This window comes from Anolis sagrei, chromosome 2, assembly GCF_037176765.1.
Source record: "Anolis sagrei isolate rAnoSag1 chromosome 2, rAnoSag1.mat, whole genome shotgun sequence".
NCBI lineage: Eukaryota > Metazoa > Chordata > Lepidosauria > Squamata > Dactyloidae > Anolis > Anolis sagrei.
This window is the reverse complement of record NC_090022.1, coordinates 148,882,986-148,896,458: the sequence shown is the minus strand read 5'-3', so window position 1 is coordinate 148,896,458 and position 13,473 is coordinate 148,882,986. Positions and strand designations below refer to the sequence as shown.

The 13,473-nt window shown below is 42.1% G+C and overlaps 1 protein-coding gene across 1 annotated transcript in view; it reads right to left on the bottom strand.

Annotated features, from left to right (window-relative positions):
• Positions 1 to 13,473, bottom strand: part of HDAC7 (histone deacetylase 7) — a 153,752-nt gene that overhangs the window by 9,926 nt on the left and 130,353 nt on the right. The window contains exons 18-21 of the mRNA XM_060763820.2: positions 12,651 to 12,738; positions 11,581 to 11,700; positions 5,159 to 5,256; positions 1,948 to 2,066 (exon numbers count right to left, since the gene is read on the bottom strand). Of these exons, the coding sequence (XP_060619803.2) occupies positions 1,948 to 2,066; positions 5,159 to 5,256; positions 11,581 to 11,700; positions 12,651 to 12,738 (425 nt within the window). The remainder of the gene's footprint in view (positions 1 to 1,947; positions 2,067 to 5,158; positions 5,257 to 11,580; positions 11,701 to 12,650; positions 12,739 to 13,473) is intronic.

The window sequence follows — 13,473 nt, the reverse complement described above, 5'->3', positions numbered from 1 at the left end:
AATGTCCCTTTGCATACTGATACAGGCTTTGCTCAGCTTTATATTGGAACCTTTACACTTGCTATTTGTCTTGCTTTACTGCAGATAGTCTCAGAGACATATGCAAGACATTCAGCACATTTCTTTGCAAACTGTTAAAGGGTCTGAAGATGTGGCTCATGCGTGCCATTAAACATCATGTTCACATCAGTCTGAAACAGGAGCCAGCAACCATCAAGTGACAGGAGACTGCATTGCCTCTGGGGGATTTTGGAGGTCCCCTCCTAATCCATCACTCCCGGGGGAAAGTTTGAATTTTGTTGCCTTCAAATGCCCTCCTGATGCCCTCAGTGTGTGTATAGGGGGGTGGGGGATTTAGAATCATAGAGTTGGAAGAGACCTCATGGGCCATCCAGTCCAACCCCCTGCCAAGAAGCAGGAAAATCACATTCAAAGCACCCCCAACAGATAGCCATCCAGCCCCTCTTTAAAATCCTCCAAAGAAGGAGCCTCCACCACACTCCGAGGCAGAGAGTTCCACTGCTGAACAGCTCTCCTTACAATTAAGAAGTTCTTCTAATGTTCAGGTGGAATCTCCTTTCCTGTAGTTTGAAGCCATTGTTCTGCATCTCCAGGGTAGAAGAAAACAAGCTTGTTCCCTCCTTCCTATTTCATCACATGTTAACCCCATTAAATGACATTTTGTCCAACAAGAAGTGGCCTGGGGAAGTTAGCCTTATATATATGTGTGGTTTGTTGTAGGTTTTTCTGGCTGTATGGTTATGTTCTACAGCATTATCTCCTGATGTTTCACCTGCTTCTATGGCAGGCATCCTCAGAGGCCACCCACAACCTCTGAGAATGCCTGCCATAGATGCAGGTGAAACATCAGGAGAAAATGCTTCTAGAACATGGCTATACAGCCTGAAAAACTCACAACACAACCCAGTGTTTCCGGCCTTGAAAGCCTTCGATAATACAAGAGTCTTATGCATTATACAGAGAAGACAACAGACTTGTTGGTATGCTGATTTTATAGGCTCAGTCTACTTCAAAGCCACCTTACTCCATGTATATGTTGAAGTAGAACTATGAGAGCTTATGGTTTAAACTTCTTTCTCTCATTCATTAGAGACAGTGTTCAAGTAATATAAGAGAAATGTTAACTGGTTACTCCAAAGCATACGTTCTGAATTTGGATTTCCTAAATTTGACCACCTAAAGGAATGTTTCATGTAAAGGAAGTGTTCAGCAAAGCTGGTATTCCTCACCTTGAAGGAGAAAGTGATTGAGAAACAGGGGAGGAAGGGAAAGGGGTTATGTGACAACCAACACCTGAGATTTTCTGGGTCTTATGTTTTTTTGGCTGACTACACTTGTTGATGACCATGCATTGCAATCAATAGTTGAGTCAATGGGAAATCTTTGAGACAATGTGGCATAAAACACAGGCATGTAGGAAAGCCTTATGTTAACTAAAATCCCACATTGACCTACTACCTAATGGAAAAGGGATGTATGAAAAGAATGCTTGATTGGAGCAATCTTTTCCAACAATTATGCCTCCTGCATCATGTGCAAACCTTCCCAGACAGTGATGAGTAAATGGATGCATTTATTCCTTCAATATCTTGGAACCAGCAGTTAGATGATCCAGCCTTAGATGATTCCCTTTGGTTCTTAGAGGCTCTGTCTATGGCTTTTACATACTAAACTGGGTCACCTGAGGGCTGAGAAGGGCGGTATACAAATATAATAAACAAACAAATAAATAAAGCAAATATAACCAAAAGCTGCTTATATGACACTTACACAGAAGCCCTCCCTGTCTGCAGATCAACCCACGTGTCTTGCAAATATTCATAACTCACAACTCGTGGGTTGCATATACAACAGGACTCAGAAATTGCTGACTTTCTTTTGTTTATGAGCTCCCTGCCTTGCCAGAGACACTGAAGGGAGCCTTACATTTGGCTGAAACTTTGTAGCCGCCAAGTGGAGGAGGATGGCCTTCGGCTGCATCAAAGCCTGCAGACACCAGCACCACATCAGGGCAGAACTCGCGGGCAATTGGCATCACAACTGTCCTGCAAATAGAAAAAAAGAGATCTGAGTGAAGGATGCAACAATTGTTCATAACCCTGCCTTAAGAACACCATTCTGTAATGGAAACTTGCGGAATGCCTTTGGGGTCCAAGGCAGGGGTGAGCAGCCATGAAGAATCTGGAGGCCTCATTCACCTCATATTTTCATTCCCTATGGACCACAACAGGTCATAGTAGCATTGCTCAGAGCATGCGCCTGCTCTCCCAGTAGTTGCAAAACCCAAAACAAATTATCTCACCAAAGACAAACAGCAAAGAGGCTTGGAGTTGGTGGTGATGAGAAAATCCACTGGCCCATATACAGATACTTCATTGACTTTTGGATTATCTTTTAGCTTTTGAAATTACTTTTGAGTTTTATTGGCAGCCATTGACCACACACTTAAGACATTCACCTAATAAATCTGAAAGAGTAGAACCTTACTTTCTCTGCCAAAGAAGACTGGGATGTTCCAAGAGCTGAATTCTGTATACCCAGCACTATATTTTGCCCTGGTTCTCTGTCCTCCTGTGAAACTGTGACACAGACATAAAGCTGTGAATACAGTCTGTTCCTCTCCTTCTTTTCCAGAGGCTCTTGTGTGCATTTACATATATCCTGGAGCGCACCTCTGGGAGAAAGCGGCTCAATGCCTTTGTTTCCATAGAGAGCCTATTCCCCCATGTTGCCTGTCAAACTAGGGGAGATCATAGATTTGGATGTGTTCCTAGTGACGCCAAGGGTAAGTTGGCTTGGCCTGGCGTTCTTTTATGGACACCCTGCTGTGTAAGACTTTCCCATCTTGCTTACATTGAGCCCAATAGGCCCACAACCTCGCCTGCTGGGATAAAAATCCCAGCCTTTTCTGAAGACCCATCCATCAGCTGGATCATGTTTGGCAAGCAACTCAAAGAGACACCATCTCCACAGGGGCTGGGAGCTGCATTTCTACATACAGCAAGAAAAGGGGAGGCGGTGAGCTGGGGTGGGGGGCTATTTATAGAACCCTTTTAAGTGCAATCAAAGCACATATGCTGGGCAGCTGTGGGAGGTGGCCATTTGCCAAAGCCTGAGCTTGGCACGTATAAGGTTTACAGTTCCAAATTGGGGTCCTGCCAAGCCCAGTTGGCCTCTATCATGGGGGCCTGAACCCCAGTTCTACTGGCTTGAACCATGTGGCAAAACTGAGTTCCAAGGGCCCTGTTCTCACGATTTTGTCTTTATGTGGAAGCAATTGGACTTCAGAGAGTCTTCCTATGATAGAAAACTCAAGGGAAAGCTGAAGGAATGCAGTGGCAAGGGACCACTGCAGATGTGGCACCATTCACAACTGTGAGAATGGATCTACTATGACAAGGAAGGTTTGGCCTCCCGGATGTTGTTGGCCTTCAAGTTCCATCAAGACCACCTGCTGCAATGCAACCTGAGCCCTGCCACATGCACAATGGAGGACGTTCTTGCAGCAACACCAGAGGCACTCCAAGTAGTCAGCTACTGGTCAAAGGACATTTAATAGAATACCAAGCCTGCAAACTTTGTGTTTTGTTTGTTTGTTTGTTTTTTAATGCAGTACAACTGTTTGCTCCTGACACGATAAATAAATAAATCAACTGCAATATGCATAACGAGTGGTGAGCAGTGATGGGAGTTGCAATTCAGGAACATCTGAACAAACTAAGATGACTAAACTGAGGCAATCATACATTGGCCATATCACAAGAAGAAATACTTCACTAGAAAATATGATACTGTTTGGTAAGGTAAAAGGTAGCAAGAAATAAAGACCTGTGCAGGGATATTGAGGATCAGAGGACTTGTGAAATTTCTCATTGATAGGGTCACCATAGCATAGGCTGAAGCTGACTTGATAGCAGTCAACAACATAGTCAATCATTCTGTGAGTGGAATCTTATCTAACCTAAGAAACTAAGCATGAGCAAGATCTCCATTTGTCTTGTGTCATCACATCATCAAACAGTTGGTGGGAATTGCTGTCCAATAAAGCTTAGATGCATCAGTGGCTGGCAGCTCTCCTCTTGATGATCAGCAAATTTATTCTGGATTTTAGTCCAAACTTTTAAGATGTTATCTAAGAGAATAAATGAAACTATTTTGGGGAAACGGTTCAGCATTTGGATAGCTCCTTTACAGCTTCAACTAAAACCCTAAAGCAATTTCACTACTTTAGTGACATGGAAGTTATAGACTACCATTGGCTGGAGGGACATACAATCCTCACACATGCATTTAGGTTTCAAGATGACATGGAAGTTATGGGCTACCACTAGCTGGAGGTACATATAGCCCTCACTTGTGGATTAAGATTTCAAGATGGTTTCCTAGGAACAGCCATGGTGGATGAGATGGGAGATAGCGGATGAAGAGAAAGATTGTTAAGATATCAGGCAGAAGTGTGCATGTAATATTTGACAAGGCAGAGAAATTATTTATGGCTTGGTTCTATGGTTAATCATATTAATCTGGAAAGAAGTCAATCTGGATTCAGTGAAACTTGCATTTCCAAGGATATATGTTCGTTAAAGCAATCTTATGTTTTCTTTTCTTGGCAATAAAATGTCTGGCACAACACCATCCCACTTGTGTTCTCATTTCATGGAATGGAAATAAAAAGGCCCCTTCCTTCAAAAACAAACCAACCAACAAAACCCAGGAATGTTTGCATTCCCATTAATAATATTCATGTGTGTATACTAAAAGTTGTCCATTTTTTATTCATCCAGGTTTTGTTCCTAGTATCTCCTGATCAGCTTGAAAGTTGCAAAGGCTTTGCAAAGACTTAAATGCAAATAGTGCTGTCCAATAACCATTCCTTATGTTTTTGCTCCCCTCTTCTATCTAGTTTAACTTTTAGGCTGCAAACTCTGTGGTTTGTAGAAATGAAACATTTGTTCTATGAAGTCAAATGTATATTAATAAGAAAAAGAAGGTAGAGAAATGTGTACATCTATACACAATTCTAGAATCCTGGCTTCTTCTACTTGTTTCCAAAGCAACTGGAATGTCACTATGAGAGGTTTCCACTGGAATAAGCCCACCAGAACTCTTTAGGTAAAATGGAGAATAAGAGACATACCGGAAAGCAGCTAAGTATTCTGGATCTCCCATGGGTGGGTCAAGGCCACCTGTCCAAGCGACGTTGACCGTGAAGCCCTCACCAGCACCAGAGCCCACCTGAAAGAGAAAAACAGAAAGGTTCTCTAGCTGATGCCTTCTTCCCATCATCTCCCACTTATCTGAAGGCATCTTTTAGGAGACACCTGAGCAGGCTTCAAACCACCCTCTGCTACAATGTGTGTAAGCATCTGTGATACAAAGAGGGAAGCGGGAACATGGTGGTGCCTTTGGATGGCAGCTTATTTCAGGTCTAGCCAGCAGAGCCTATAGTCAGGGATAATGAGAGCTACCCATTTGAGGAGGGTATTGACAAGATATATCATGTCCAGAAAAGAGTCGACAAAGGTCTGGAAGCCAAGCCTTATGAGGAGCAACTTAAGGACTCAGTATGTTTACCGTAAAAAAAAAAAACAAGGCTGGGGAGGGGGGCATGATAGCCATGTTTAAATGTTTAAAGGGATTTCACATTGAGAAGGGGAGAAAACTTACTCTGTTGCTCTAAAGACCATGATACAATGGATTCAAACTGTAGGAAATGAGATTACACCCAAACATTAGGAAGAACTTCCTGACAGTATGAACTGCTCAGCAATGGAATATGCTGCCTTCCAGGGTGGCAGAGTCTCCTTTTCTGGAGATTTTTAAAACAAAGACTGGATGAACATCTGTCAAGAGTGCTTTGATTGTGTGTTCCTGCATCACAGAATTGACTGGATGGTCTCTTTTAATTCTATGATTCTATAGCCCAGCAGTGAATAGGAGGGTCATACAATTTGTTCTTGAACAGTGTTTCTCAAACTCTGCTCCTCCAGATGTTTTGGACTTCAACTCCCACAATTCTTAAGAGCTGGCAAGCTGGCTGAGATTCCTGGGAGGTGAAGTCCAAAGGAGCACAGTGTGAGAAACACTGTTCTAGAATAACTGAAGTGCCAAATTACATCCTTGGAAGAATCAAATAAAAAAAAAAAAGATACACTGCCAACACTGGGTAATATATAATACAATACAATACAATGCAATACAATATAATATAATATAATATAATTCTATCTATCTATCTATCTATCTATCTATCTATCTATCTATCTATCTATCTCATAATGGGAACAAAATAGAAGCACTAATTATTTAATTTATTGATGTGTTTTCTTAAATCAATGTTATTGTCTTCAGTTCTGTGCAAATGTATCACCATGGCTTACATGATGCAGGTCTAAGTTTTAGGTTGTTGTTATTGTTATTATTTAAAATTCTTTGAACCACAAATATCACTGTTCAGTGAAGTATCTCAAAATAAATAAATAAATCCACAAAACCTCAAGAATGAAGCAACACCCCTGGGGAGTCATCCCCACCCTCCACTCTTTCATTCTCAAAGCCAGTTTCCAACTTGACCCAACATGGGGTACGACCAGGAAATAGGATCCAAGGTGCCATAAAGCAAGGAGGGGTGGACTTGACTCTTAGGGGCTAAAATCTGAAAGAGCAGTGGGAGCGTTTAGCTCCTCTCTCGATGATACCCTTGAGGGGCACAATCTACTTTCTCCCATAGGAGCTGTCACTTATTTCTGTGGAAGAAACTGAAGCATAGAATATAGACACACTATTTATGGAAAAGCAAAGCCTACATCAGGGATGGGGTGGCCTGGTTCTCATGACCCAGCACATTGTCCTGTCAGTAAGTCCTTTCAAAGGTTGTCAGCCAGTGTAGAGGTGCAGTAGTAAGTGAATCTATGACTGAGGCTAGAGCTTGGAAATATTTTTGTATTACATACTCCAGAAACTCCCAGTAGCCACACTGGCTTAAGACTTCTAAAAAAGAGTGTTCTAAAAAAGTAACTTTTTCAAGATCTGAACCATATTAAGGATACCCAGATATGAATGGAGTTGGGGTAAACCCAAGATAAGTGATCCTAGTTTCTGTAATGCTCTCTGGATTTATTCTACTTTACAGTGTTTGCTCTGAAATTTAAAGTGTTTGGAAAAAGCTCAGAATAAAACTGTGAAAATAAAATAAAAGTAAAATAAATATAACGGTCTCACAATACACCTCGTCATACTCCTTATCATCATGTTGGCCTTGCATCTAGCACAAATGGACATAGATCAGTGGTTCTCAACCTGGGGTCCCCAAATGTTTTTGGCCTTCAAATCCCAGAAATCCTAACAGCTGGTAAACTGGCTGGGATTTCTGGGAGTTGTAGGCCGAAAACATCTGGGGACCCCAGGCTGAGAAACACTGACATAGATGATTTTCCTATATAGTGATAAATGAAACACCATTAGAAAAGTTCAACTCACAAGTCCACTGGAGGCAAAGAATAGCAGTGATTCATAGAAATAGTTTGTGGTGGTGATGGGGGGAGAGGAGGCAACAACATTTTCTCTGAAAAGATGATGAACCCCCTGACCCCCACTGAGTTTATGAACTACTTGTGCATTAGACAAGGTTGTAACAGATCTTTTTGGACATATTCATGTACAAAAGTGACTTAAAAAGCAGCAGTGAATGTCAGCATGCAATATGGACATCTGCACCTTTCTTTCATGTTATAGATTCAAAAAGTTTGTAGAAGAGCATCTGCCTCCTTCCCTCCATTTGACATTTTCCGGCACTCTCATGTACCATTGTTATACTGATCTTTTTCTTCCCTGAAATTGTACAATATGAAGGTTCTGCTCTAAATGTGTTGACTGTACCTATCTACGTATGCACATATTTATTTAGTGTGTACTCAACCTTTGTATTGTCGAAGGCTTTCATGGCCAAAATTACTGGGTTGTTGTAGGTTTTTTGGGCTGTATGGCCATGTTCTAGAAGCATTCTCTCCTGATGTTTCGCCTGCATCTATGGATGGCAACCTCACAACCTCACAAACGTCAGGAGAGAATGCTTCTAGAAAATGGCCATATAGCCCGAAAAACCTACAAGTATTTCAACCTTTCTTCCAAATAAAACACTCAACAGAAATAAAAAGATATTCAAAACAACATCTGGAGTAAAAACATACCATAAAAATAAACTGAAATCATAGCAAAAGGCATAAGTGTTGTTTTGCTGTTTTCAATATTACAGAGGGTTTGAGGGTTGTGTGTATGAGGTTAACCTCTTGTTTCATACACTACAATTCCAAGGGAAATTGCAAACCTTAAGCATGTCCTTATATCCGGCATTTTATTATTTTTTTATGGAAGCTGAGCCAGCCTGTGGCACAACCAAGCGTGGCACACACTGACTATTACACAGAAGGAAATAACCCTTTCAATTGTTTTTCTGTGCCTCAGATGTAGAAAAAAAATGGGTGGCTTTGGAATAACAGCAATGAGAAAACCCCAAATCTTTCTGCAACCTTCATGCTCTTTGGGAAATAGCTTAGACTAGCTGCTTGTGGGCAAGAGATTATTATGCCCAGATGGATTATGCCCAGATGGTATTGAACAGGAGTAGAACTATGTTTGTTCATTTCTCAATGGGAAAGATGACAAGAATGGGATTGGAGATAGTCTTTTAAATGGTGCTATCTTTCCAAATCATAATGCATGCTAGTTGGATCTATGAAAGAGGTCCTGGGAATTTTGCTGCAGTTCTCCATTTTGGCAGAGCCCGCAACATCTAAATAGACAGTGGGGCTGATGAATTTAGGGGGAAAGAGCTCATAAAGGTGGGAGGAGGGAGCCTGGAGTGATATGCCACAGTCTCCCAGGGATCCGCACAGCGTCATAAACAATCCTTCATACCCTTTGATATCTCCTGCTCAGAGGGAAAGATGAGAACCAGATGGCAACCAACTCTTGTTCTGGCCACTTTCAGCATTAAGCCTCTTTGAAAGCAGGTTATAAAACATGATGGATATGAAGCTCCAAAGAGTTTGGCTTATCCTCCCCACCCTCCTGGCTATGAGGAAACCTCACCATCCGTCACTGATGTTGGGAATTGTCCAACTTTGCCTTAATGAGTCTTTCTCAAAAGTGCTTTTACAAGTTATTCAAATCAGTCTTTCCCCCCTCCCCCCCCCCCACAATGTATTGTTTTGTTTTTAAAACTTGTAAGCAGGGCCGCCATGGTATGCAAGTGCCAAAGAAAATGGTAGTTTGCAGATGACACCAAATTGGGAGGGATAGCTAACACTCCAGAAGACAGGCGCAGAATTCAAAACGATCTGAACAGATTAGAGATATGGGCCAAAACTAACAAAATGAAGTTCAACGGAGACAAATGCAAGATACTCCACTTTGGCAGAAAAAATGAAATGCAAAGATACAGAATGGGGGACGCGTGGCTCGACAGCAGTAAGTGTGAAAAAGAACTTGGGTGTCCTCATGGACAGCAAGTTAAACATGAGCCAACAATGTGATGTGGAAGCAAAAAAAAAAAGTTAATGGTATTTTGGACTGCATACATAGTATTGAGATCCAGAGAAGTTATGCTACCCCTCTATTCTGCCTTGGTCAGACCACACCTAGAATACTGTGTCCAATTCTGGGCATTGCAACTGAAAGAAAATATTGACAAACTGGAATGTGTCCACAGAAGGGTGACGAAAATGATCAAGGGTCTGGAGAACAAGCCCTATGAGGAGCGGCTTAAGGAGCTGGACATGTTTAGCCTGCAGAAGAGAAGGCTGAGAGGAGACATGATGGCCATGTATAAGTATGTGAGTGGAAGTCATAGGGAGGAGGGAGCAGGTTTGTTTTCTGCTGCCCTGGAGACTAGGACGTGGAAAGGAGATTCCACCTGAACATTAGGAAAAATGTCCTAACTGTGAGAGCTGTTCAGCAGTAGAACTTTCTGCCCTGGAGTGTGGTGGAGGCTCCTTCTTTGGAGGCTTTTAAACAGAGGCTGGATGGCCATCTGTTGGGGGTGCTTTGAATACGATTTTCCTGCTTCTTGATAGGGGGTCGGACTGGATGGCCCGCAAAGTCTCTTCCAACTCTATGATTCTATGATAAATCACCAAACAGTTATCTATGGTTGCATTGTACTTGTACTAAAGAAACCTCCACCACAAAAGCTGTCACTTGCAAACATGATAATTGCTCAGAGGATAAAATAGCAGCCACAAAAACATGTCAGCTTTCTTGGAGAAAGTTAGATAGTTGTTGTTGTTGTTGTTGCTGCTGCTGCGTGCTTCAAGTTGTTTCCAACTTATGGTGAATCTAAGGGCCCTTCCAGACAGGTCCTATATCCCAAGATCTGATCCCAGGTTTTCTGTTTATCCCAGATTATCTGGCAGTGGGGACTCATATAATGCAGCTTAAAGAAAAAAGTCTGGGATCAGATCCTGGGATAAATGGCCTGCCTAGAAAGGCCCTAAGATAGGGTTTCCTTGGCAAAATTTGTTCAGAAGGGGTTTGCCTTTGTCTCCCACTAAGATTGAAAGAGTTGGCTTGCTTAAGATCACCCAGTAGGTTTCCATGGCCAATCAGGGATTTGAATGCTGGAGTTCAGAGTCATAGATCCTCTGAGGGATGCCTACTTCAACCAGCCAAAACTGACAGATAATCATCACCCAGAGGATCCTTTCATCAGCAGTCCCAAGAAGACTGTAGAACGAGCTGCCAGAAGATGTTCCCAGAAGATGTTCGACAGCTAAATCAACTGTCAGAACGAAGGCACAACTAAAGACTTATCTCTTCTGGCAGGCCTAGCCAGTCAATTTTAACTTGTTAATTTTAATCTGCATTTTTGGTGAATTTTAACCTGTGTTTTAACTGTAGATACCTTGCTACATGTATTTCAATAGTTTTCTGTTTTATCTCTCTGTTTTAACCCTAAAGTACCCTGCCTTGAGCAGCAAAAAGAGGCAGGTAATCAATATTATAATTGGTGTTGCTGTTATTGTTGCTACTATAGCCCAATGCTCAAACTACTACACCACATGGGTTTCAGGCGGATAGGTTACATTAGAAATTCAGGAAGAATTAGACGTTTGGGTAGGACTAAGAGCCAGAAGGCTGGTAGGGTGGGAGTTCCATAAAAGGACAAATCTAAACGTCAAAAATGCAGAAGAATTTCTGTAATCAAAAGATAAAGTAAAGGGAAGGGAAGTCAGAATATATAGAGAAGTGATAGGGGTTGGAAGATTTGTGCTCTCCACGTCACACCTGGGAAAGTTTTCTCCCTCTCTCCCTTTTGAATATATCAAATCCTCCAACCAGTTCAGGGGGGATTTGTATTTTGCAAGATAATTTTTCCAAGCTTGGTTCCAGTTGTTGTTGAATTACAATCACAACTTGCTATCATAGCTAGACTACATGAGAACTGACGTTCATCACTATCTGGAGTCCCAGGGACAGAGGCTTGAGGACTGAAGGATCTGGTCGTACATAAAACTGGCAAGCTATGCTCTGACCGGGGTGCTGATTCACAGAGGAACCTACCTCATCAGCTGCTCCACTTCCAGGGAAGAAGTTACCATTGTCATGCCGATGTAGAGAGATATAGAGGACATTTGGGTCTCGGTAAAACACCTGCTGTGTTCCATTGCCATGGTGAACATCCTGAAGAGGACATGGAAGAGAGAGAAAAGACAAAACAATAGGAGGAAATGCATGAGGGCTCTCTCTTTCTTTTAAAAGTGTATCTTTCTTTTAAAAGCAACACACACACATTTTATGCCCTATCTATCTATCTATCTATCTATCTATCTATCTATCTATCTATCTCTACTGTAACATATAAAACCAAATAAACAAATAAACCAACACAGGGGTAAAAAATAAAAGATGAACTAGGCTTAATTTCCATCGAATGAAGTCTCTTAGGTTGTGTCTACAGCCGGCAAAATAATCCAGAGTGGTCTGCTCCAGACCTGTTCCTAAATCAGTATGGGGAATCTATATGTACCAGCATGGAAGTGCAGTGCCTCAAACATGTTTTTGAAGTCCACAAAGCCAGCCAGGCATTGGCACCAGTGTCCCGTCTTCCTGAGGGCCACAATGGCTGTTAACTTCCTGGCAAAGTCTTGTTGGCAACATCACTTCTGGTGAGGTCATAATAGAGTGCTCAGCCATGTGATCAGCACAACTCACATTGCTACCAAGGCTCAACTGGGGACCTCCTTCTGGCTGGCAAAGCAGCAGTGGGGCTATCTGATATGTGAACACTGGTTCATCCCACATCTATCTAAATGTAGTTACCCAGATGCCAAACATATCAGGTGTCACTCTGGAGTTTCCTGGCACTTTTAGAGTATTTCTGACAGATTAAAGAACAGAAGCATTACTTTTGTTGTGGAAGCCGCTCTACATCATGTGGACTGCTGCAACAGGTTTGAGGTATGTTTTATTTGGCTTGTGTAGATATGGAATTAAATGGTATGCAAGATCATTCAGAGCCAGTTTTTACATTTTACATCCTACACCTCCATAAAGGCAACGAGAAACAAATTTGCACTCTTAGGGGAGAAAACAGAAAAATTGTGTGGGAATATAAGGAGTACAGAACTCACCCAGTCTACAATAAGAATCTTATTGATCTTCCCTTTCTGCTGGAGCTGCCTGGCTGCAATTGCCACAGAATTGAAGAAACAGAAGCCCCTGCCATGGAAGAAGAGGGAGAGACACGTTGACATTCAAAACAAGTACCAATGCCCTTCGTTAGTTTCTTTTGATGTCCAGTTTCGGTGAACCATGTTTGGAAGCCACTGGAAGTTACCTTTGTTGTTGTTTGTCACCACAGCATAAAACCATGGAATTTTAGAGAGCTCTGGGGTGTTGCCATTAACAAAGGCGCCTGGAAACAGCCAGGAGTTTTTGGAGCTCTGTGGCCACTGCCATGGTGACAAAATGCCATGGAGCTGCTATCTCCTTTTCTTCATAGGTGTGATGTCATGGCAATTGAAGATCTGAAAATCTCCAACTATTCTTAATGCAGGATAATATTGAATTAGCCAGTTTTCCCCCTCTTGGTGGCTGTAAGCCCCTGGGTGTTGTCTGAATCCCCAGGAATGATTTATAGCTCGATTTGGCACTTGTAGGCCATGCAGATGGGCCCTTAGCTAATAATTTAACTGTCAGTTAAATCCATATCCCAGTTTTCTTCCAATGAAGCTCAAGGTGGTATAAATGGCTCTCATACACTGTTATCTTCACAACAACTATCTGAGGCAGCTGCTCATTGTTGTGTGCCTTCCAGGGCTGTAGTTGGGGGGAAGGGGAATTAGGGGGTTCAACCCCCCCCCCCTCAAATTTTCAGGTTAAAAAAAACCCTGGTTTTGTCATGAATTGTAACTGATTAACCAAATCCTCAAGCTAAGTCTATGAGAAGCAAAA